At 40.2% G+C, this 27,357-nt stretch overlaps 1 protein-coding gene across 1 annotated transcript in view; it reads right to left on the bottom strand.

Moving 5' to 3' along the window:
- ADAM22 (ADAM metallopeptidase domain 22) overlaps positions 1-27,357 on the bottom strand; it is a gene marked incomplete at its 5' end in the record, with an annotated part of 198,603 nt that overhangs the window by 7,500 nt on the left and 163,746 nt on the right. The window contains 4 exons of the mRNA XM_019532849.1: positions 10,244-10,330; positions 15,629-15,695; positions 19,725-19,825; positions 23,175-23,369. Coding sequence (XP_019388394.1) covers positions 10,244-10,330; positions 15,629-15,695; positions 19,725-19,825; positions 23,175-23,369 — 450 coding nt within the window. The remainder of the gene's footprint in view (positions 1-10,243; positions 10,331-15,628; positions 15,696-19,724; positions 19,826-23,174; positions 23,370-27,357) is intronic.

The raw sequence follows: 27,357 nt of genomic DNA, 5'->3' as shown, positions 1-27,357 counted from the left end.
TTGGTACTGCAAGCCACCACAAGAAGCACAGAGACGAGGGCAAGCCATGGCCTGAGAGCTGTACAGAGAACGAAATGTATCTCAAGGATGGCGCGCTCTCCCAGTGCAATAAGGTTTTCAGGGAAGATTCCTAGCTCACCCAGTGGCAATGCAGCTCTGCACTATTCTACCATGGTGCAAAGCCTGAATAGTACAGAGTGGCTCTAGATCAGCTACAGGGGCTAGGGGAAGTGTTCAGATGAAGTAAGAGAATTCTGCTTCCAGGGATATGTGTTCAGCACCACTGGACAAAAAGGAGTTCCTCCGATGTAATCAAAAAGAAGGATCTGACCATCCAAATTATCTAACAGAGTCATATCCTGTTTATGCTTCATTGCTTTTTGGTTTTCTCTGTTTGTCACTGTGGTGGGTTTTTTTTCCTTTTAAAGAAAATTTTTTTTGGAAATTCAACATGTAGAAAAAAAGATGTCAATACTTTGAGAATCAGGTGCTGGATTTTACCCAAGAGAAATTTCTTTCGAGACAAATGTGAATGAATAATCTCTGGGGGAGGTGCCTCTAAGTAAATTCATTAGCTCCTCATGCAAATGCAATGCTGCCTTTTCAAAGCAGGGTGAAACCAGGGCATCCAGAGTGGTTTGCCTACTCATGGTACCTACAAAACCCCATACTTGTGCATATAAGCCCCTGTTTCCTCAGCCTACTGCACATACAACTACCTGATTTGCACACAAATACCAGCCTACACGTGCAATTCCAGGACATTTTGGGGAGCATCAGCTGCATGCTACTCAGGTAAGTTGAGCTGCACCCTTAGGTATGTTGAAAATGCAGTTGCACACTTAAAAAGATGATCATTAGGGCTGCGTGAAGCTTCGGTAGCGGATTTGATTTGAAGGAGATTCAGCCCAATTTGGTGGCCAAATCTCTGAATCCAAATCAAATCAGGAGACCCATTAAAAGGTCCAAAGCCGCTGAATCAATTCAAAGAGATTTGGAAATTGGGAAGTCTTGCCAGGTTCCAGTGGGGGCTTTGACTTTACAACACTGGACACAGCTGCCTCCAGCAGGTAAGTCTGTTGTGGTGGGCAGAGGGAAGGGGCATGGGGAGGCGCAGATCAATGCCCCCACAGTGAGGGAGGGATTGGAGCTGGGACAAGCTGCCCAGCCAGGTGGGGCACAGGACTCAGGGAGGGGGGCTCCCACCACTGTGCGCCACCACGTGCTGCTGGTTCAGGAGCTGCTCTTCTGGTGGCTCTTCCCGTGCTTCTTGCTGCTGGTCCAGGAGGGCATGGGACCAAGTGTGTGGCCCAGGATCTGCAAGGGGCAGGCTGGGCCAGGCTGGGCTCTGGGAGGCTATCCCCAGCCACCCGCCACCAGGCTGTGCTCTGTGGGCAGGTGGAGCCAGGGGTACGCTCCAGGGGGCAAGCCCCTGTTCCCGGGCTACGCTCTGCGGAGCAGGCAGAGCGAGGGCTGTGCTCCAGGAGGCTAGCCCCAGCCACAGCCTGAAGCACAGCCCCTGGCTTTGCCCACCCCACAAAGCGCAGCCTGGCAGCAGGGTCTTGCCCCCCGGAGGGTACCCCTGGCTCCACCCGCCCCACAGAGCACAGGTCAGTGGCGGGCAGCTGGAGCTAGCCTCCCGGAGCACAGCTTGGCCCGCACAGATCCAGGGGCACACGCCCACACCCATGCCCTCCTGAACTGGTGGTGATAACCGCTAGAGGAGCCACCAAAAGAGCAGCTCCGTGACCAGTGGTATGCAATGGCGGGAGCCGCTCTCCCCAAGTCTCATGTCCCGCTGGCTGGGCAGCTTGTCCCAGCTCTCCCTCGCTGTGGTGGCATTAATCTGCCCCCCCCCCGCCCCTTCCCAGCTCCTCCACCCACAACAGATTTACCAGCTAGAGGCAGCTGTGTCCAGCGCCATCAAGGACTGCCTGTATAGTCTATGGCCAAATCTATGAATCAGCGCTAAATCTACGAATCCAAACAGGCCGAATCGAATTGGGACAGCGATTTGAATCACCAAGTCCTTCTGAATCAGCCGAACCAGAAGCAAATACTTGCTGCTTTGTACAGGCCTAATGATCATGCCCTCCCCTCACAATCACTGGCCACTTATTCCTATTACTACTTATGACAACACACCATACACTCTTATAGTCTTAAGTGCCACCTGGGGAGTTTGTGAAAAATGTATCGCAAATGCACTATCGCACCTAGCCAGGTGCCTATGTACTGCTTCGATACATAAAATGCAGTAATCTTTTTTTGAACATATGACCCTCAAGGCTCTATCTTGCAATTGTTTATGTGCTGTGTATCCCAGATTTGAATGTACTTTAAATGAGAGAACTGTGAAAGGCCTTTCTCATTTATAGCATAAAAGAAAATATCATTACAGGGACACTTGCGGGTAACACAGGGTTGGAGCTGGGAAAACCTGCAGCTTTGGCTCAGCTGGTTTCATTTAGGTTTTACTAAGGGTTTTGCTTCTCATGGCTTCATGTCCATTAACTTTCAAGTTTTATTTTTATTTGAACCCATATAGGAGACTTGAAATACAAAGCAAGACCTATTAGGCTCCATTCATTGCTGCATGCTATATGGTAAGAAAGTTTAATATTGATTTCACTATTGACTTAAAATGAATCCATACACTTCTCAGAGCATTTGTAAGTTTACATGCTGGGGTCTGTGACCAGGAAGCTCATGAGCTGGTTCTATATTTGAAACTGCAGCTAACAGTTTTGTAATCATCTTGTTGGGTGTCAAAACAGAATGCTGCCACATCTCGGCTCATTTAGACGATATTGGAGCCAACAACAGTGTGGTGGCAGTGTCCCTTATCATCACAACTAAGGATCTCCTATGTGACTTACAAAATTTAGGAAAGACCACTGGTGGGTACCATGTATTCCTGTTAACAATTACCACTTTACCTTTGTAGACTTCACCAGTTTAACTAAACCCAGTTAAAATTACATCTGATTATAATAGTGATTATCATAGAGCAACCCCCCTAAGGTATGCATAGTTAAACTGGAATACACAACTTTACTGGGAGCCTAAATAAGTAAGGCACTATGTCTTTTGAAACAGAAAACTGGCTCAGAGATAGATACCAAAACACTCATACATGAAAAACATGAGTGCAGAATAGGAGAATTTTAGGTGCCTACTTGACATTTTTTATTAAAATATATGTGCCTATGGATTTCAAAATGCCTAACATTAGATTTGGCTTCTTTAGAACCATATTCTTGGACCTAAGCAACCAGATTCCACCTAGGGTGTATTTGAGGTGCCTAATACCCCCTATTTTTTTGATTTTTAGATCCAGTCCCAATTTACCTATTTCAGTGAAGCTACTTTAAGGATTTGGAGCTTGCTAATTTTTTTCTAACATAGGTAAGGCCATATTTTCAAACATATAGAGGCTCATTTGTCCTCTCAATTTTTTTCAAGGATAGGGAAGGAACAGAGGTGAGAAAAAAATTGGAAGTGGGAGGAGTTTTAGTTCCAGGGACAGGGTGTAAAATAGTCTTGTGCTTGGTTTGGGACATTAATTTTCAGTACTGCATAACATTTCTCAAGAATTATATACATTTCTAAAGCACTGGCTCACATGTTCTATTACACAAAGTCTCAAGAGAAAACCCTAGTCAATGGAAGTCAATGAGGGTCTTCTACAAAGCCCCCCATGGAAAGGAGTGTAGCTACTTTAAGAGTTCTCCATGTTGTCCATTATAAAGACTTGTATGTGATAAAGACATGTGTTCTCCATGATAAAGACTTTTTTCAACAGTGATGTACTATGGAAAATACAAATTTCATGGGTGAAGGCTGACTGAGTGGGAGATAGTTCCACTGTGAGGAAGGCCCTAAGATATCAAAACTCATTACTGGAGAAGATAAAAAAACTGCAAACAGCTTGCTGCCTTCAGAATTTACTTTAATGTAGCTTTTTGACAATTGCAACAAAATATAGGAAAATGAAGAAGTGAGGAGAAAATGAATATTAAAGAAAAAAGAAAAAGAGAGATACTGAGAGAAACTGAGCAGACCAAGGAACAGGGAAGAAAGGAAGGAAAAACTGTTTGACTGTGTGATGGTAACAGGGAGAAAAGACAGAAGATGGTCCTTTATAAATATAGCCTTTCTGGGAAGTGCTCAAAAAGTAAGCCAATGGAGATGGTGGAAATCTGAGATGGGATGTATTAGGTGGTAGAAAGAAATGTTAAAGAAAGGCCTAAGTGGTCAGAAGAAGGGGAGCAGAGGAAAAAGTAAAAAGGAGGGAATAGAGAAGACAGAGAAAATAAATTAAAAGGGAGAAGACAGCTTATTTTCCTTTCCCTGCCTTCCTTCCTTATGATAGCCATATTTTCTGGACTCAGTGGGCATGTCCAAATGAGCACAGCAGTATTGTATTTGGCACCACAAACACGTCTGCAGTGCCACATACCGCACAGTCAGGTGTTCACTGCACTACAAGGGCAGGCTGCCCATGTGCACTACTCCTTTTTTTTCCATGGTTTTTTTTTGCCCCCTGGATATCCAGGGGGTGGGGAAAAAAACCTGGAGTAGCACACAGCAGGTGCACCGCTGCTACTTGATCCCCAGGGAACTGAGCATTCACGCTCATCTGGATGCGGCCAGCAGGTACAACTACATTTGCAACTAATGCAACATGATAAACTCCACCACAGTTTGTGTCTGAGTCAACTGCTCCCAGACACAACATCTACACGTGCACCCGGGACAGCAGCAATTTGAGCCGGAGCAGAACAGACCCCTGGCTGACTGGCCTGCCTGGGAGCAATGTACGTCCCAACTCACCATCTATACGGGCATTTTAATGCAGTAAAGTACTCCACCATAAGACAGTACTATCCCATGGTGGAGTTAATTAGTTTACTACTCCCTAATTCATGTAAACTGTGATGCTTTACTGCAGAGCTAATTAGACTAATCTGCAGTGAAGTGCACATGTAGATGCATCTGGTGAGTCCCTGATCACATTTCTGAAGGTTATTTTGAGCAAAGACCACAATAATGAGCCAACGATGAAAATATACTGCACTACAAATGCAAATACTATCACTACAGGTGGTTTCTTTTAGGAAGATAAAGGCTTACCTTTAATTATTTTTTTGAGCAGACCTACAAAAAGAAATCTGCCACTTCCCTAAGGGGTAAGGGAATCCTGTCCACCAGGATCACACCATTAAATGTTTAGGGTCAGCCTTACAGTTTAAAAGAAAGTGTGTAAAGATTCTTTAGCACAGAATACCAATGTTAACTGGCTCTTCTGCCCTCTTTAATTATTCATTCCACTTCTAGGATATCTCAACCTCTTTCACCTTACCCATGACATAAAATCAGAAAATTAGGGTTGGAAGGGACCTCTGGAGGTCATCTAGTCCAACCCCATGCTTAAAGCAGGGCCACCCCCAACTAAATCATTCCAGCCATGGCTTTATTGATCCAGGCCTTCAAGGATAGAGATTCCACAACCTCTCTAGGGAACTCATTCCAGTGTTTCACCATGCTCCTAGTGAGAAAATGTTTCCTAATCTCCAACCTAATCATCCCTTGCTGCAACTTGAGACCACTGGCTCCTTGTTCTGTCAACTGCCACCACTGAGAACAGTCTAGCTCCATCCTCTTTTGAACCACCCTTCAGGTAGTACTCTAGATGCAGCCTCAGCAGTGCAGAATAGAGGGGAAGAATTACTTCTGCTGGCAATGCTCCTACTAATGCAACCCTGTATGCCATTAGCCTTCCTGGCAACAAGGACACACTGTTGACTCATATCCAACTTATTGTGCACCTGAACATATAGTTAAACTGTGTTGCCAATAGACATCTTTGCATTTTATTTCTGGCATAAGTTTGGAATCCTCTCCTTGGACTGTCCAGTGTCTATCCTCTCTTCCTTCAAAAAATTAGTTAAATTTTGGATGTACAAATAGGGATTCCCCCTACCCTTAAAAATGTCAGTTGCAAATTTTAACTTTCTGCCCCAGCCTTTACTTGTTCTTTAGCATGTAATATAAGCTCTTTAGAAAAAAGATTATGATTCACTTGATGTCTGAGCAGCACATGGTACATTGTGGATGTAAATGTAATACAGTCAAATACTAATTTCTAATATCATATGTCTGCAGGGGTGTTTATGTCCTATCTCCCACAGCTGCCAGAAGGATTGAGCTCCATATGCTGGGCAACACTTCATAACTGTTAACAATTAGGAAACATTTAGAAAAGGTATATATGTAAACTGGAGGTGTAGATTTCATGCCAGTTTATAAACAGGAAAATTAATTTAACCAGACCTACTTTCATATGGTCATGCTGATAGATATTGATTATATTTCTCCCTCTTTAAGTCTTTTATTAAATCAAATCTTGTGGTGACTGGTTTGTTACTTTTCTTAGGCCTGATGCCAGTCTGCCAGTCTTAGAATTACTTGGGTCATTCTATATAAACTGGATAATACCCAGGATTAGATTTAGGATTATCTTTACTCAAGATTAGCTTTACTCAACATTAGTTTCTTCATAGCCTTTGGAGCTTCCTCAGAGTATCAAGAGTTATTGAAAATCAATATTTATAACATACAAAGCTCTTTGTCCAGCTTTGTCAGTTCTTAGGTAAATTACCTGGACCTGCTGATTTAAATATGTCTCATTTTAGTAGCAGTTGTGTAATATCATCCTGAATTACTGTTGGAAATTAAAGTGTTACATCAACATACTGTGACATGAATTTAATGAATTTGTTTTTTCTCCATTATTATTCCAGATAGTGTACTCAAACCATTATAAAAACTCTTTTATTCCTAATACACACAGAACACTTTGCCTGACTCGAAAATTTCCAGCTGTAAATTTTTTTTCTCTTATCAATTTTCAACAGTTTTTAACTTCAACTTTATTTGTGTGGGGTGAGATTCCCATTTTTTCCATTTGTTATATTATTTTTTAACAAGTATCTCCAGTTCCACACTATGCTAAGCTGCTTCTTCAGCAAAACAACATCTTTCTTGGCTGCAACTTTTGGGGAATTAATTAGAAGATCCTCAACTATCATTCTTCTGTTTAAATTCTTCTACTAACAATGTAAATAAAAATTATTTTCAGCACTGTAAAACTAGTATTTTTTAATATCTATTAAGGTACTTTAGATTTAGATTTTATTCTGTTTGCTCAAAAGAAATGTGATCAAGTCATTGTTATTTGTACCTAAACTAATATAAACTTTTATTTGTTTTTCCCCTGGTGCTTTCCTGTGGAATTTGGTTCTCAGCTACCTAAATCATATTCCTTTAAAGTTTACAGATAGCCTCTACCTTCTTTTCAAAAGATATAAAAGAGGATATTCTTAGCCAAACTTTTACCAGATACACATCTTCAATTAAAAAAGACTTTTCTAGCATTTAGCTGCATGCATCTAAAGGTAGTTTGGTCAAGGCATTGTTTAATGAATGCTAAAATAAATAAAAGTTCTAAAGCTAGTAAGTAGCTAAGAGCATCCACTGTACTTTTTTCACAGCATAATTCACATACTTTTTTCCTACAAATATCTTTTTGGCTTTGCAAAATGCAAAATAAGCAGCTGACTTAATGAAAGGAACCTTGTATCCATTATTTAAAATACTTCAGTAGGCTGGGCAGGCAGGCTTCTGAGTTCACTTCCCTTATTCATAATTTAGTTGATATTCATTTAATACTTCATTTTTACCATACTGCAGAGGTCCAAGAACATTGACAACACAGAAAAGGTTATCCCAACCAAACTGAAATAGTGGTTTCTAAAGCACTGTATGATAACCCAAATAACAATATGCGCTCCCTCATTTACACAGATCATGTCCACTCTGTACATTCCTTGTGTATTACTGAAAACTGTGATCTAGTTTCACACGAAAACATAGGCTAGGAACCAGAGTCTGAGTTTCATAGATTTCATAGACATTAGGGCTGGAAGGGAGCTCAGAAGATCGAGTCCAGCCCCCTGCCCAAAGGGCAGGAAGTCCGCTGGGTTCATAGGATCGCAGCAAGATAAACATCCAATTTGCTCCTGAAGGTGTTCAATGTAGGTGTTTGAACCACCTCCGATGGCAGGCTGTTCCAGACCTTGGGGGCTCGGACAGTAAAGAAATTCTTCCTTATGTCCAGCCTGAAATGGTCTTATGTTTGTGTTTATGAGTTTATGACTGCTCGACCTCGTCATCCCTTGGGGCGCTCTGGTGAACAAACGCTCTCCCAGATACTGGTGGTCAACCCTGATAAACTTGTAGGTGGCCAGCAGATCGCTCCTGAGCCTGAGCTTTTCCAGGCTAAAGAGTCCCATGGCTCTCAGCCTGTCGTCATAAGGTCTGCTTCCCTGACCTCCGATCATGCGCGTGGCTTTTCTCTGGACTCTCTCAAGCTTCTCCACATCCTTCTTGAATTGTGGAGCCCAAAACTGGACACAGTACTCCAGCTGCAGCCTCACCAAAGCCGAGTACAAGGGGAGAATGACATCCTGGGATTTGCTTGAGAAGCACTTATGGATGCAAGCCAGTGTTTCAGTCACTTTACTAGCTGCAGCATCACATTGCAGGGCCATGTTCATCTTGTGGTCAATGATGACCCCCAAGTCTCTTTCTTCCGTAGCACTAGCCAGCGCAGCACTGCCAAGCCTATAAGGATGCTGCAGGGTTTTTTTACCCAAGATGGAGAATCTTGCATTTTTCAGTGTTAAACACCATCAGGTTCTCATCCGCCCATTTGCTGAGACTGTCCAGGTCAGCCTGGATCACCTGCCTGTCTTCTGGTGTGGATGCTTTGCCCCAAAGTTTGGTGTCATTGGCGAACTTGGCCAGTCCGCTCCTGACTCCAATGTCCACATCATTAATGAAGATGTTGAACAATATAGGTCCAAGGACAGAGCCTTAGGGGACCCCACTGGTCACAGGACACCATGATGAGTAATACTAAAATCCCCTTTTGCCACTTTAACAGAATAAAGGCCTGAAAAATTGACCTAGATACTATCTCCTGCATAAGGGGACTGTGTTTTGATATAAGGGGCCTATACTGGGCATGGCCTCTAATAGGTGGTAAATGACAACATAGCTGAAGCATAGTGAGCTATACTCTACTTCCCTAGACATAGCCCAAGGCACCGCTTTACATTAGGCCAATGGTTCTCAATCTTTTTGGACTCAAGGCATCTTCCAGAAAATGCCAGCTCTTATTTTTCACTCATTTCTTGACTACATAAAAATAATAAAGCAATTCTTGTGTTACAAAGAACTCAGCAAAAACACAACAGGTCCCAATGTTTCTAGTACTATGGAATCCTAGCTGAAATTTCCAGGTTTATTCCACAAATCATGTTTGCACACCTAACAGTGCTAACAATTTATGGCACCAAGTGCACCCTTGAAAGTATCTCAAGGCACCCCAGCAAGATGCAGCACTTTGGATGAGAATCACTACACTAACATGTTAAAGATGTCTTTGCATCTCCCTCATTCTTATCCCAGGAGCAGGGAAATGAAAACTGAGAACGAGCCCTTCACGGAGAAATGTCCTGATTCAGGTGCACAAAGGAAGCTAACCTAATGTAGATTTGTCTATTTATCTTGCTATGTATCACATTCACATTTTTTCCTTTAAAAATAACTAATCATTTTTAATAGAACCCTATTTTTTGTAGCAACACTAAGTCACAGCATAGAGTATATTCTCATACATCTCACTTTTCCAATTAGAGTTAATTATTTCACCCCCATTGAATTTTTAGGGTAAAATTCCACTATTTTTTATTCTTCTTTTCACTTCATTTTAGTATGCACTATAGAGACAGTGGGTAGAATAAATGTGTTATGAAACCACTTGCTTCAGTAAATTAAATTCTATTTAAGTTAAAACTACTTTATTAGTGGTAGATATGTCTCATGCCCATAAAACACTACTTGGCATAAAATGATAAGAAAGCTACTACAAGCTATAGATGGTGGTGGGAATGCATGCACTACAAACACCCCTTTCAATGGCTTCAGTAAAACATTCAGAAAAAGAATTGTAATTGCACATGAAGCCAAAAAACAGACATCAAAAGGCAGCAAATGAACAGGGGCCCTTTGCACCTACAGTAACTTGTATTGATATATACAAGATAGACGTCCCATCATATTTGTATATGCTGGAACAACTCTTAAAATGATATAGAATTAATTTACAAAATACCTAAAGTAGGGTCCTTCAGTGTTTTTATTCACATCTTCTACCCACTTAGCTACATTATATTCTCTTTTGAACCATGGGTTTAAATACCTGCAGAAAGCAATGGAAGGAACAGAGAAAGCAGAAGAACAAGAAGAATAGAAAATCTGAGAACACACAGCACAGCTAAGCAAGGATGTCTTCATCCCCAAAATGCAAGTGAATATGGCAAATAAATCAGTATGGATGTTGGGTGACAACTAGGCAACGTGTACAGCTGCATGAGAAAATTTGAACAACACCAGGATTCAAATTCAGATCACCTGGAAATTCTTAAGGGCACATTTTTCAATTAATTTCCTGAGAGTAAAGTTCACTCCTACACAGATAGATAGCAGTAAACACAAGGCTTTTGCATCTCTTACATCTTCAAAATATGGAAGAATGACAACAGCCCAGCAATTTAGTCTTTGCAGAGGTAGGGATTTTCATTGGCCCCCTCTATACAGATGAATTTCAGCCTCAGCAATTTAAAGATCTCACTTTGTGCGACTGAAGATGGCTTGTTTTTACACTGATATGTGAAAAAACCTCTTGTCTCTAACAGTACTGTTTGATCTGGGGAGCTTGCAAGGAGGGCTGCAGAACTGATCTCATATTTTACAACAGAAAACCTTGATTAGCAAAAAAAAAAAAAAAAAAAGAAGCTATTTTTAACTTTACAGGTTTCAAATGAACCATGAAATAATGTTATTTTATTCCACAGTTAGCAGTAATATTACAAGACATGAAGTTATTCTATGAATTAGTACACATGTATATTCTGTATTCAATAGATTTCATAGACATTGTAATATATTCAGGGCATTTTATAACTGATTTCCCTAATGCCCAAATAGGAAGTTTACTTATTGGTTGCTTTTTTTCCTCCACTCCCTTTATAACATTAATAATAAAGGGTGATGTATAAGCTGAGTTATGTGTTTGGCACAATTTAAGCTCTGCATTTCTGGCACGACAACCACCAGGCTGAATCAGTTATTTTAATCACTTCCTTTACATAATAGGGACCAGCACAATCTGAAACAGTAATGAAATGTGACAATTAAAAAAAATGCAAATTCTTAGTTACTTTTAATATCCTAATGGCTGGATCTCCCAACACATACTCATGTGCACAGTTCCAGGACTGATCCCACATGTCTGAACAAGTCCTGCAAGGGATTGCTCAGATGAGTAAAGTTGGGTAAAGTTTTCATTTTTTTTAATACAAACATGACACTACAATATTTCAAACCAAGTTGAAGGCTAAAGCCTGGAGTGGTTTTGGACTCCATAGACCTCCTTTTTTGCTCTGGAACTTCTTCTCCCCGCCCCGCGTAAGCACAGCAACAGCTTTCACAAAGTATTCAGCTGCAGCCACAATTGCTTCCAATCAGCTTTCTTATTTAAAAATGAGTGAAACCAGGAGTGCTTTATGCTTTCCTTAGGAAAAAGTAAAAGTTAAAAGCAGTGGTGCAGCCACAGGGAAAGAACTAGTAAAGCAGCAGGCTGGTGCCAATGTCATTAGAAACTAATGCTTATGCTTATGATGCAGTTTTAATTGCTGATGTGGCTACAGATTTCCTGGGGAGTCAGACATAGCTGCAAAACTTTTAACCTGCACTTTTTTATTTGAAGGAGTCTTTTGGTAACCATGAAACACTCCCAATCTGGCTTCTTTAATTAGAAAACAAAATGTAATGTGGCAACAAAGCATGCAGTTGTTATAAACTAGAGTTTGTGAGCTTCCCGGGCCTGATCACATACAGGTGACTCCCATTCCTTCCAATGTATTTACTATTGAAAGATTTACATCTCATCTCAGCAGACCACTGAATGATATCATAAGAAAGATCTCAGATTGCTATTTGTGGTCATTTGTTTATCCATCATTACTGGAATCCATATATGCTTTGAATAATAAATTCTCATTTGAAACAAAATCATCCTTTAGGTTTAAGTCTGAAAACTAGACCAATGGCTTGATTTGGCTGGTAGCGCAACATGCAATAATGCGAACGACCTGGGTTCAAGAGTGATATTACTCCTCAGGCTGGCAAGGAGGAGGGTTTAGCTAGCGCTGCATTAGCAGGAGCACCTCCAAGCAGTCAAAGGTGTTTTGCCACAGTGATACTACTGAATACTCAGGGAAGGGACTTTTCATGGGATAAAATGGCAGCCCAGAATGCAGGGGCAGGTGAAACTGACCTGTGATCCCGACTCCCTGAATGGGGGAGAGGAGAACCCCCTTGGCTTATGCCTTGAGTCGGGATATGGTGGGCGAGAGAAAGCCCAGGCTCAGATGCATGGGTTACCCTGCTGCAAAAACACAATATATAATAGAAAATCTAAGCCAAAAAGTTTACATCAACAATAAGGAAGATGCACGCTTAGAGGAAAAGTAACATCAATTAACAAAGAAAACCAATATTGCTAATTGGCAAAACACATCTTAATAAGACATGCTTTAACACATGTCTCCATTTTAATTGTCAAGATATTCAAAAGGTCTGCATTACCTTTCTTGGATCATAAGTACTGATTTTAACAGAAAGCTATGACTATCAGACCACTTAATCAAACTGGCATTGTCTGGTGTTGAACCAGCTGATTATATTAAAGAAACAAAAACTCCAAGTGTTTTTTGACTAATCTGGAAACAATTAAAGCCTTACAAAAATAGCTATTAGAGTCCCCAGGGAGCTGTGACATTTAGCAGCAGCCTTACATCAACCATGAACAATCTGCTACATACTATGGCACACACAAATACTGACCAGGACATTTGTCAGGAGTTGCCTGAGATGTTTGCTGTGCCCCTTTCCTGGATATTAACGAGAGCCACATGGTTGAAACCCTCTTCAATGCTTCAAAAATTTAGAAGAGACTAATTAACTGTGTAACTCCATGTGTAAATACTTGAACTATGCACACATCCAGAATATTCCTCAAATTAGGCTCATGAATATTCTAACAGTCAATTTACAGTGTCTCTTGTTTTCTAGCAGGACACTATAGCATAGCACCTTCTTCTCTTTCAGTTGCATGCACAATTCAACTCCTACTGGACACATAGGAAAGTATTCCAAATGCTGTATTTTGCTTCAGAACAGACTATTTAGATTCTTCACTTACTAGGGAAGTTAATGAAGTTAATAAAGTGGCTTTCTGGAAATGCTGGTTACAATTAGTAACAAATCATACCTGGTCTTTTTTTTTCAAGGTTTGTTTTCATATTTCTAATCAAACTCTGTGTGCCCCCATATAATTCTCTCTTCTCCCCACTGACTGAAGAAGTGCTGCATGTAGAGGATCCAGTTTCATTCCTGTGAAACCTATTCACATGATGGCTGATCTCCCTGTAGAGCAAACTCTTAGAGGTTGGCTTCGCAGTCATCTTTCCCCCCATCCCCAGAGACACCAAGAGAAAGGATGTCTCCCTAGCCCACTCAGGCTGGCAGATGTCTTTCAGAAATAGGGATGATATCCACCCCTCCATAGACCGCTGTTTTGCCGTCTGCAGCAGCAATCTGAGTCTTCTCTCTTCAGCATCAGCCTCTTTGCTGTTACCATCTTTGTTTATGACAGAATAAGCAGCAAGGAGGAAAGGAGAGAATTAAATAGGAAAGAAATTCTAGGTTACAGTAAGGAAAAATGATATAAACAGAAGAGGAGTTAAATTAATTTTGACCCTCTCTTCCTACTCTTTAGCATTCCCACATGGCTGGGTTGATCCTAAAGTAAACAAAAAAGGTTTATTTGGTTTAATTTTTATAGGCCAATTTCAGCCATGGTGTAACCAAGCACAGCTCCATTTAATAAGAGGTATGTGAGGCCTGAATTTGGCACTGAGGTTTCTAAGCCTGCTTTAAAAAAGTATAATTAGAAAACGAGAGCCCAAAACAGATGGGCTTTCTATCCCATCTGTACTCTGAGCACTTTCATTAAGAAGCTAGTTTTGCTCTTATCAAATTGTCTCATGCAAGTAAAGACAACCAAAAAGAACCAAAGTAACAACATTCCAACTAGAGTTTATCAGCACTGAGACGAGAAGCACAGGAGTGCTAGTCACTTAAAAGATTAAAAGATAAACTCTGAGGAATCTGGGACTATTACTACTAGTTTAATGTTGCCATTCTTGACCATGCAGTATATTAACTACTTATGTACATCAAGCTATATTTTCTATAATTTGTAACAGAGATCTCCTACATGAAACTTTATGTAAACGGACATATTTAAGAATACTATAATGAATTTGGAAGACTTGGGTTTCAGAATAATCCTTGAGCAGGAAAAGGCAGGGTACAGAGAGGAATTATCCCTATTCATTTCCAGAAGGGATGCTACCAGATCCAATAAGGGTGCAAACATTAGTGCTGGCAATGTGGAGAGGAGGAATAATCACTACCATCACTGACAGAGAAGTACAAATTCTTCAGTGGTACTACAGTATTAAGAGAAATCCAGTGGGAAATGCTTGACAAGTTGAGAGGTTATAGTTCCAAGCATTCATCATCCATTCATATAGCATGGTCTGACTAAGGAGGTTAAGCTTAAAAAGGATATTTCAGGGAAATAGCAAGTACAAGGCTTTTCAATATATTGAACAACCAATTTAAATAATTTTGTAAATATATCTGTGGAGCTTTTACAGATGAGAGTTTTACAGATGGACTCCATTGATAATATGTTTAAATTAAGGCATATATGTCTTAATTTCTTTATTACACCCATATTAGACTGCATGCAAAGCCCACTGACATCAATAGAGGGGCTCTGGCTAACTTCATGGCATGTTAGATAAAGCTCCTTGTCGGTACACCCTTATCTTGTTCTGACTCCAAAGGTTACAAAAGGTCATTTATTTTCAAACTTGACAACTTAGAAAAATAAACTGTAAGCATGTTCCCAAAGAAGTTAGATTAGTTTCCTAAAATCACTAGCTGGGTACTCAGAGATAGAAATCTGTGTTCCTGGGAGAAGCAGGGTATAGTGCATTGGTTCCACCCAGAGTAAAGACAGAGAATGGAAAACAAGGTATCAAAATTCCACTACTGCATCAAGATACATTCAGCAGTGGTAATTTACTGCAGACACAAGCCCACTCTGATGGTGCCAGGTGTCACCATCAATGGGCATTGCTATGAGCACACTTGTGAAGAAGCCTATATTAAAAAGAAAATTAATAGTTAATTTTAAAAAATGAAAAATAGAGGTTAAACTGTTTACCAGACTGTCAGTCAATACTCTGAATGGGCCACATGGAACGTCTATAGTATCTACTTTAACATACTCCCAATGTATATCAAACCAGCATGTGTTTATATGCTGTTTTCTGCTTTGCTGCTAGAGGGTCAGACTTACTCAGTTGAATTAGACCGTGGCCTAAATCTTTTGCCTCTGACCTTCTTTCTGTTTCCTCCTATATTACCTGAAAGAGATCAAAGGATAAAGGGAGAGGAAATAACATCTTGAAAGCTATGTGTACAGCATTCCAAGAATGCTCATGTTCATTACCCAGCCTGCCAAAATAGCCATATTGCCAGTCTCAACTGTTCAACAATCGTAAAACTTAAAAAAATGGTCTATTTGTCTTTATTTGAGTGTCTACGATACAGAGTTGAGTCACATTTTCAATCTATGTCTCTGCAACTCTAAGGGCTAGAAAAATACTTTTAAAAAAACCAAAGCTGAAAGTCTCACCCAATCGTAACCCTCCAGGAGCTAAGCATGTAAGAAAAATGCTGAAGTTTGAAATTCATTTTAAAACCACAAGAGCTGGCAACTATGGTAGATTCCCCCACATTTTTTACATCAGCTCACATTGGCAGGCATTAGAAGAACAGATAAAAACAAGGAGGTGTAATTTCAAGGTAATGAACCATTCCACAGACAGTTTAACATGACAGTTAAATCTTTTTATAAAATATATTTTACACTGGTGGCCCCAGATCTGTACCACCACTGCTGGACCCCCATCGCTGCTGCCACTGGACCTGCCATGGCTGCCACTGGCTCCCCACAGATCCGGCTTGGGGGGAGTCCATGGCCCAGGGCCCAAATGAGTTTGACAACCCTGGGTTATACAAACATTTGTCAGGAATGGCTGATGCAGGGATGATCCTTCCTTGAGCAGGAGGTTAGACTAGGTGAGCTCCTAAAGCCATATTTTCCTATGATTCTAATATCCAATTCTGTGAGGGTCTGCATACCTCAGCTAAATTATGTGTTAAATTCAATGGGACTTGAGGATGCCTTTCACCTTGAGGGACTGAGGCTCCTTAAATGATCAGGATTTTACAAACTTCTGGGGCTTCACTGGGTGCATCTACACAAGACGCTAAATGTGCAGTAGACTAATTCTACTGTGAATTAGCTCATGACGGCAAAAGCCATGCTACTGTGCTATTGCACAGTAGAATTAATTTACTGTGCATTAGAATCACTTAAAAGACATGCACCAGTGCTAGTGCACAGTAGCACCAGGTACTGCACATTTAGTCAGTACCTGTTATTACCAGTACAAAATTTAATGAGCAGTAGCTATGGTGCATTAATGCAGGTGTAGACGTACCCACTGAGAACCAGATTCCTTATTCTGCATTACATTCTACTCAGCAACAATGGAAGAAGACCTGCAGGGAAAACTTTTAGTGTCCTGATCCAGCATCACAACAGTATTATTTCTTTTCCTGTCGCCTGAGGCTACACAGAATAGTCTATCACCATCCTCTTTATAACCACCTTTCAGATATTGGAAGCCTGTTATCAAATCCATCAAAGTATGGAGAAGCAGTTCTAATATATACTACTACAACTGGGTTCCTTAACCAGACCATTTTTTAACCATCCCTCTCCCTACTTACACTAGGAGTATGTCTAGGCTAGTGGCTTTCAGTCTTTTTTTCATTTGCAGACCCCTAAAAATTTTCAAATGGAGGTGTGGATCCCTCTGAATGGTAAATATGGTTAGTATTCACATACTTTTGATTGATCATAGTAATCATTTGCAGAGCCCTTAGACAAGCTGCAAACCCCCAGGGGTGTGTGGACCACAGGTTTAGATCACATTCAACCACGCTGCATCTGTGAAAACATGTTCCACTCAGTCACTCTCACTCTGTGCATACCACATGCCAGAAAAAAGTAATGTTGCTGCCATTAGAGTAGTTCTAGTAAGGCATGACCAAACTTGAGAGTGCCACCAGGCACACAGCAGACAGAGACTACATTATGTTTTTCTGGCATTTGATGTGCTTTGAATAGGACTGTAGTCACTAGCACAGTGAGAGGCCAAGAACACGTATCCAAAGGGCTGAGAGTGGTTGGTGCAGGAGTCAGCTCTGGGCCTACTTCCCTATACAAGGCAGGGATTTTCCTGAGGCTTACCCAGTTTCATTCCATTTTGCTCTGGCTGAATGATACATAGTCAGTTCAGAGAACCAAGAAATTCAGCATGCATCTAAATTGGGCATTCAGAATGTATTAATTATCTGACTGAATTTATTTTCAGAAATTATTAAGAGCAGAATGCTGGATGGAAAGATAAAGATAATTTCCATATATTTATCACAGGATATTGAATTTAAATTATGACCTCAGCATCATTAAACATTAACAACCCACCCCTGTTTAGAACATATACACAAATGTAAATATGCCCATTGTCACATAGTTGCTAAAATTCTATCAAGACAATAGATCCCGTACTGTTACTATAAATTTATAAATTTCCCAGTGTAAGTTGTGAGAATTTTGGCTCAGAGCTGAAAGAGCAGACAGGATTAATTGGTAGAATTATTTAATGAGAGTGGTACCCTCATTAAGACAAGACTGTTGTCTTGTGTTTAAGACAGGGTGTACTTACACTGTCCCGGGAGCGAATTGGACATCATGCTGAACCTGGACATGAATATGGGGAGAGAAGCTACCATGAACTGGCTCTAAAAATGAAGGAGCATATAGTTCCCCAGTACAGCTGCAGTGGCCAAAGAGTGGGGGATGAGACAAAAGCTGCAATTGTTCCTCTCCCTATGTGCAGGAATTGAGTATAGAAGTCCTTAAGGAGTTATTTGCCCATGATATGGGTAGCCAGTACAAGAAGACAAGCAATGCTTCCATTTCTGTTACTCCCCTACCTGATTAGTTGAGAAAAGACCAACCTGGACCTTACTAATGAACTAATGCAACAGACTTGGACATTGACAAACAGCAATGTAATAGCCCTCAGACTAAAATACTTATGGACAGAATTTCAAAAATATTTATATACTGGAAAAGACAGTTGGGACCTAGTAGGACTTTCAAATGTGCCTAGGTATTGGAGTCAATGGAAGGCAGGCACATAACCTACTTAGACATCAGTAGCCTATTTGCATTTCCAGACACCTAAATACCTTTGAAAATCTGTCTATCAAAGCCTTATTTCAAAATGTACCATGTCCTGTTTTAGTATATTTGGTCTTATTTACAGTTCATTTCAAGCAATATGGATCATTCAAGAAGGAATTCAGTTCTTCTTGAGTGCCTAAATACATATCTCTTGGTCTTCTTCTTTGAAAAGCTACGGTAGGGCCATTCTGATGCTCCTGTGTGCAGTTCAATTAGAGGGCTCAAATTCTTAATTTTTCTCAGAAAAAGAAAATAAGAAAGTATTTTATTGGTTTGATGGGTTTTTTTTCCAGGTATTCCATGGACTTCCATGGTGAATTGGCCACAGTAAGGTAAGTGGCATGTTTAATTACAAAAATACAAAATCTGGCCCATTCTGTTCAAGTGGCACAGAAACAGAAAGTATTATATATTCTTCAGTGGGCACAGAGCACACTGGGTCATAGGCCACCCCCATCCCCAGGGCCTCTGTGGAGGGTCAAGAATGAGAGTGTGATATATGAATTGAGTGAGTACATAATTGTCAACTGGAAGATGATTTCTAGGGGATAACTAATAGCTAGAGCATCCCCAAGGCTGCGCTTAACTCCACTAGAACTACCAGAATTGTGGCTAGCTCCCCAGTCAGAGACTTGAGGAGCTATTGTAAATGGTTAACGCATCATCCCACCATGGGTACAGCAGAGAATTGGGGTCATTACATCTGTATCAGAGTCACTCTTAGTCGAATGTATGAGGCATGTTTGTTTCAGGTACTCAAAAGCTCATTTGAAAGTGACAGCTGAAAAGTAACATCTAAAAACTTATTTAAAACTGCACTTTGGCCCGTTGCCATAGACCTAGAATAATTTACCTCTTGGAGCTGGAGGGTCCCGAGTTCCTGTTTTTAACGATAATGAAAAATATACTAGTGTGTTGTGATGTTAAATCTCAATTCCAAGGCTAATAACAAAATGTACACAGTTTTAGGGAGTCATGTTCCTGTCCAAAGAACAATTAAATTGTCAGCATAGAGGTGGTGACGTCAAGGCAGGTTTTGACTGAAGCCAGTGCAAAAGTTCACCCTTACCTTGCCATGAGTTACTTCTAGGTCTCCCATTTTCACAGATGTCTGAAATATGTTTTGTGTCTGGGATCCTTTCACTCCAGGAATGAGATAATCCATTTGACCTGGAATAGGAGGGCTCATATGTGGCTGTTGTTAGATTATCTTCTAATAACTAAATATTAGGTCAATGAATTAAAAACATTTATATTTCTAGGGCTGATCACACAACAAAGCCTAAAGGTCTGTCTGCACTAGCAGAGTGCACTGTACTACGGTTAAACACTCTAGATAAGTTTTGCTTGCAATGTCTGTTCCTGCAATGGTACCCTGTGTCCACATTTAAATGGTTTAAGTAAATTGGTTTAGCATCCATCCAGTTGTTCCTGTACCATTCATGGCCAGGCTCCCAAGGTATCTATATCTATCTATGTTTTAGATCCTCCCAAGTACATGTTATTTTATCACTTATACTAGCTACAGTGGTTTCATCTAATATTTGAACCAACTTGCCTGTGGGACACATACTAACAAGCATAAGAGGAAACCATGATGATGAAAGATGGTTGGGAGGCTTTATTCTGCATCTGCCCCACTGCCTTTAGCCTGGGAAGACCAGAATTATCATGATAATCAGGGGGGAATCCAAGAGATCAATAACTCATTCTTAGCTTCATATAAGGTTACTGATATATTATTCTTTTTGTGAGTTGATGACAGTGCTGTGCAGATTTAGGCCAAAGTCTTGGCTGAATAATCAAATGCTAAGCACAAGGTAATATTTTTCTTCCCTCTTGTATTCCCATCTAAGATATGTGTGATGGGGGCCAGCACTAGTGGAGATGGGAGGCCTTCCAGGAACCTTTCTCAGACAAAGCCAATTCTGCTGCCCATCCCATTTACTATAGCGACAATCCAATGTTTGGTCTACAACAGAGGACAGAAGACAACCGACACCTAGAGACTGTGGAAAGGTAAGAGAAATGCATGTATTTATGTGGATGGCCCTTTCCTGAGGAGGGTATCTGTGTTTTTTCACTGTACTCAGAGAAGTTACTGGGAATTTTAGTACCCTGGGTGGGGGGAGGGCAAGGGCAGGGGTTCCAAGAGCTGGGGGTGGAAATAGGAGCGGGGTGTTGAGTAAGGGAAGAGTCTTATTAGAAATTCAAAAGACCCTGGGTGATGTTAGTGTCCTTACACTGCATGCTGCTGCCACCACTACTGCATGGGTTCCCCACACATCAGTGTCAGCTACAGCTGCCACATGGGTTGCCTATACACTGACAGCTGTTCCCGCTGCTGCTGTGTAGGTTCCCCAGAGAACACAATTCTGGTACCCCCACTTAACCAGTGCCTGGTGCCCCCAGTTACCCTCCCCCCACCAGTTACACTGCTAATTACACACATGTTCTTCCAACCCTGCTCTTTCAGAAGGGAGACATCTGACAGAAACTGCTTGGACAGCTCTGTGGAGATCATGCCTGTCAGAAGCCATACTAAAACAAGAGCCTTTTTTATTGTTTCAAACCTGTGTTAAGTGTTAAATATCAGAATGTTTTCAGGATTTTATAATTTTATTGCTACTGGTTTCTTTTACTGGTAAAGACGACTAGCCTACTGTTTAGCATGTACAGAATTTGTTGTCTTAAATTTAACTTTTATAATAAAACCATGTGTAAACGTTGGAATGATTTATATTGAATTCTGTCCAGCAAACTGGACAATGCATATTAGCATAAAGAAGCCCAGATCAGTGCTGGCAGGACTGAGAGTATTTTTAGACTGAGTGCACCGAAGACAAGCTTCCTGGTAGGTGGGTAATTGCACTATGGGGACCCAAATGGAAACACTATTAATCTCTTTCTTTACTGGTTTGTCTTGTGTTCCTGGGTCTGGTCATGGTGTGGATTGAGGCATAATCCAAACTTGCTCAATGGTGGTGCAACATAGTCGTGGCAATATCAACATTCTCTAGTGTAGACAGACCTTAGGGATCTCTTAGCATTGTGAAATAAACAATAAGCAAGTGAAAGCAATGTGAGAAGTATGGAAGTATGAGGAGGAACAAAGGCATATAATGAAATAAGAGAAGGGTTAAAGAACATTCAGTTGTCAAACAATTGCTTCTTAGCAGGAATACAACCCAGCTCCAGTGCTGAATACAAAACCTATAGAGCCTTGCTTTCCCATGATTATATTAGAACTAAGGCAGCTGAAATACGATTCTACAATAAAAGACAGTGCATCATTTTAGGATTTCCTTATGCTCCCTAAAAACAAATTATTTATACCTCCTCAAATATAAGAGCCTTATCCAAAAACTTGAATGTCATTAGTTAATTACATCTCAAATGCTACTCTCTTCACTGATCTTTTTGTCTTTATCATAGATTTCTTTGTAATTGCTTAAAGGAAATGGAATTTGGACCTGCTTGGAATATTCAGTGGTACTGCTAAAGCATCTCTTGTATATAATTGCTCTGTCCAGTCATTTTAAATGCACTAAAGTACTTTGTGGTTTTGTCAATTGCTCAGTTATAAATAACTTGAAGGGCCAAGATCTGGAAAGTCTCCAAAAACTTCAATTCTCCTTGGAGGCAGAACAAGACTGTTTTTTCCCTACAGTGACACACTGCTTCTTATAAACTATGTAATGCATAAGCCATTCTGACGTCCCAGTTGAAAAGGAGTTTCATAATTAAAGTATCTCTGATTACAAAGAGATTACAGAGGGCAATGGCTTTATAGGGTACTAATGATCTGTTAATGCTTGCAATGCATTCTCATTTTAAGATGGTGTCAATGTCTTTTTTTAAGTAATTAGAGCAACAAAATATTAGTAAATTCTGAACATGTTAATGATACATTACTTAGCACCCAGCAGCTATCCTCACAATAAAAAGTACGAGGCCAGTAATAAGTGTTTGCAGCATCATGTCCTAGGTTAAACTTTCCTGACATTTAAATATATTAATCTAGAATGTGAAATTGACAGAAATTGTGAGCACCTCCTTCCTTTGTACAAGTCAGCAAAAACAAAAATCAAAAAATCTAGGTCGACTACAAATACAGTGAGTTAATGATGACATTCACAAATAAAGATATAAAAATAACATTCATATTAACCAATTAATTTGTATAACTGTTACAGAAGCCAGAGAATATTCTTTCTTTTCTTTGATTACATGAATATGTCATGAAAGTCAGAGGGTTCTTCAGTTATTGTATTGTTTTTGAGCTCACTATGAGCACTACCATTTTCTTGGAAAGCAAATCCCACATGGAGAAATGTCAAAAATTACATTATCCAAGACTTCAATGGAATGTAAAGTATACTTGTTCTGAACTGATTTTTAATAACCAGCAATAAAATGAATCTGAACTATAAGGGGGATGGAGAAGAATGGAAATCAGTAATCAAAGAATAAAAGATGCCATTTTAACATTCCAAAAAGAAGAAAGAAGGAATCAAACCTGCTGCAAAATAATGAAATGTTCTGACTAATGGAATAATGTGTGATGGAACAGGTAGATATCTGAAAATGCGACAGAAAAGCAGACCTCTTCTTAGAACTAGATGCAGAGTTTGTGCTGACTCCAGGAGGCATGTCGCTATAAAAAGAGTCGGCCTCTCCAGGTTTTTTTACATAATCTCCCTGGGGTATTTGTCTGAAGTATAACAAATATGTGAAAGTCAGAAAACAGGACATGCATTTACACACACACAAATATTAGTTTTTAAAACAAAGAGTTAGGGATAATGATCTATATGAAGAAACTGTTATAGCACACACAGTAAGAACACTAACACACATCTGGGAGTTGAGAAAGGAGTCTTTCATATTTTTAAGATTCAGAAAAGTGAAACCTCCCTTTTAACTGAAACCCCCTAGCCAAGATTTTTAATAAAAGCTAATTTTGGACATCTCATTTTCTGGATGACTAATATATGAGATATCTTTAAAACACCCGGTTATCAGGAAACAACAACAAGCATCCTGAAACAAGGTACAGCTACTCTAGTATACATGACCGCTTGGTCACATATGGCTTCTTAGGACACAGGATAAAAAAAGGAGGAAGCTGGCTCAATAAGGAAGTGAAGGAGTAGGGTGTATTCTCCATTACTGGTTGACTTCTAGGGAATTAAAGCCTCGTGTTTTTCACTTGGCTTACTTTTCAGGTTTGTGGCTATTTAGTGCCTAATGAATGAGCATTGAGAAAAGCACCTTAAAAAGACCAAGCATTAGCAGTTTATTTTAATTTGTTGGCTGGTGAAACTATACAGAAGCCTAGACCCCAATCACTGAAAATAAAGCTGGTTTAAGACTGAAAATCAGGTTGTTCTAAGGTGGCACCCAAAAATCATTGATCACCCTTTTAAAATCCTGGCCTTCATTCCCATCATCACTTTAATGCCCCTTAGTGCTTTCTAGGCATAAATTGCAAAGCCAGTTTTTTGTTAATGCAATATTTATGGAAAAATTAACGTTTCCAGGTCAAACACAGAGTTAACTACAGAAACTCCGTTTTCATTAATGTTTACCGACTACACAGGAGTTTAAGGCTCATTTACTTAACTTATTACCTATGAAAGAGGCAATAAGGGTGAAATTAATTTTACTTAAATTGCACTGACTCCAACTCTGTTAAATACACTGGTTTTAAGGATTTCATCTGTTTCCTGAATGACAGAGCTCCTAGTTTTGAGTGATCTTCTGCAACTGCTGAATCTTTACAGTTCACTGTCAGATGTGTACAAAAGGATAATAATTAAGGATTATGGCATCAGAATTTATTGATTCTGAGCTATGGTGTGAAAGATTCAATGATAACATCTGTTTTTGTTCATCTGCAACTTGTTTTTATTCTGATTAAATTACATATTTTATTTTTTGCAATAGAAGCAAATGATGTGCAACCAAGCAGAAAATATGTTCAGTGTTTCTTATAACAGTTTATCGAAACAATTCTTCCTCAGGTCTTTAGTCTGGGTTAGAAAAAAACCTCCCATTATTAAAGTTCCTCTTTTCAGTGGGATGCAGGTACAGGTTAAAAATGCACAGCTGTTCTCATAATAGTTCTCATAATACATCCCTAATTTTGCCAAGAGGCAGTAATGTAAGACTACCAGCACCTGATGTTATCTATTCTTTGCCAGTGTCTCCAATGCTCGGGCTTTGACTATCAACAGAAAATGTTTACTGGGGATAACAGAGGAGTGGCACTACCCTTACACACAGACTGCTCCCCATTTACCTTAGAAATTCCTAATTGGTGTCATCTTATCACTTTTCTTTTGATGATAAAATTATAGCCATCAATTATCACAGTTTTTGGATATAATCTAACAGTCTGAAAACTGCTTACTAATACAAATGACTACCTTGACTTTATTTATAGCATAAAACAAGCAGCCCAATTACTGACATTACATTTCCAAGGTTTTTCTTTTCCTGTTTGTCACCATTAATAAAAGGAGATCATTTACCAAGAGGATGAATTACTCATAGGTAACATCCTTCTAGAGAACTGAACTAGGTTCTATTTTCCTTTACTTCCAGATGAAAACTTTGAAAGCTCTCCCCTGGTATTTTAAACATATAATCGTAAACCATAAGATCCTAAACAGGTATGCTGCAACCCTTCTCTTCCCTTTACCTCAAAATGCCACCTGAGTACCAGTTCTAATCTCAATCTTCATACACTTCAGGAATATTTTAGGGGGTCAGCATCTTAATGGATTTCTATTGTTCTCCAATCTACTAAAGAAATAATTGTGTTGTTATTCAGGCAGACCAATGCTTTCCTAGGTCTTCATGTATTTCAGGGTAGCTTGCTACAGATGAAATTGGGTAATGTATTCCTTTCCAATGTTTACAGTTTGTTATAGCTGCTTTAATCCACTGGATAATAATCTTTATGTAACACTCACATACATACTGATTAACTGTTTTCATCATGGTTTAATAGCTAATACTGATTGGGTGCATCTACACATTCATTAATGCACTGTAGTTACAGAGCATTAAGTTTAGTACTTGCATAACCAAGTACTAAATCAATGTGCAGTAACTGGTGCTACTGTGCAGTAGCACCACAGCATGGCTTTTTAGTGATGGTAACTGTGCAGTAGCCAAATACTACTGCGCAGTAGTGTATTGGCACAGTTTTTGCCCTACACACTACTGCACAGTGTTATTAGGCTACTGTGCAATTAGTGTCCACTTATTCCAATACATATATTTTGGTGGGAGCTTATTTATCTCCTGAATCCTTGCTTATCTATTTCCATAACTATTTCTTTGGAAGTCAAATGATAGGGCTTCCTGTTCCTACAGGAATGAAATTTGCTAGAGACAACACAGACTCTTGCAGAATCTTCATATAGTTGTAGCGTGTGTTAGTTCCCAGCCTACTCATCTCTTTGGCCACTATACATTGAATCTATGCTCAATCTCGCTTATCAACATCCTGGGATGAGGGAATTTAAATGGCTTTATTTTCTCTCGGTCTTTCCATGTTAAGTTTTCACTGGCAAAGGCCAGATGCCCTGTTGATATTTGAGATTCAAGTTGGCTTATCCTCTGTTCACACTGCTTTTACTCCAATCAAGTGGGTTTGTAAGACCAACCCATCCTGCACTTGCAAACATAATCCATTCCTTAAAGACATAATAACCTTACAAACCAAGTTTCTATCATTGCTCTGCCTCTGTAACATTCTTATCTGCAGTTTCTTCCCTGATGCTAGACTTTCAGCTCTCTGCTCTTGTCTCAGTTAGCACTCACCAGCTGTTGTGTTTTGCTGTCCATAGACTAAATTAAATTGAGCTTGGATCCACCTTTTTACTGCACACTGTTCTGAGTCTGACAGAGGAAATACTACAAAGGCAGAAGACATGGACTGTAAAGGTCAAGAGCTGTCAGCAACAGATACAGCAGCCACTTGGAACAGGACAGAGTAATAAAGGCCGAGATCAGGAGAAGACTGGGCAATGAGAACCACAGAAGTTCCTCTAATTTACAGGGGTAGAAAGCAGAAGAGCAATGGTCTCTTTGGAGTTTCATCCTCCACAACTGAAGTTAACCTGAGTTTACCCTTTGATTTGAATGACATTTAGGGCACAGACAGAAGTGACAACTTTCACCTGATCTCACCCCTGAAAACACTCTACAGCCATGACCAAACAGAAGTGCACAGCTGCAAAGCACCTTAAAAGGGCCCAATCCCACAAAAATCTGAACCCTCATTGTATGCACTACCTCCAAGCCTGCTATTGTTTTCAGAACGGGAGGGGGGAAAGAGAGTGAGGAAAGTTCAGTCTGGGGTTTCTCCAGCTCGCACTGGAGGGTGAAGTGGGTTGATTGGAGCCCTCAGGTGGGGAGGGCTTCAGTCTACCTGCCCCACCCTCCCGCGCTAGCTGGAGAACTGCTAGAACAAGCTCCCTCTGCTCCCTTTCCCCCCTCCCATTCTGAAAACAGTGCAGGCTGGGAGCGAGGAGAGGCCGTTGCTAGGGAAAACAGGCTGCAGGGCTGCAGTCAGTAGCTAGATTCCCCATCCCCCTGGAACCAACAGTGAACTTCTGTTTGGTCCGGGGGATTGTTGCAACTCACAACACTTCCTGCAAAGCGTTCTTAGTTACAGCAGGGAGCTG

This window comes from Crocodylus porosus, unplaced genomic scaffold (genome assembly GCF_001723895.1).
Source record: "Crocodylus porosus isolate Cpor-Errol unplaced genomic scaffold, CroPor_comp1, whole genome shotgun sequence".
Classification (NCBI taxonomy): domain Eukaryota; kingdom Metazoa; phylum Chordata; order Crocodylia; family Crocodylidae; genus Crocodylus; species Crocodylus porosus.
The sequence above is the reverse complement of the archived record's forward strand: the minus strand, read 5'-3'. Positions and strand labels throughout refer to the sequence as shown.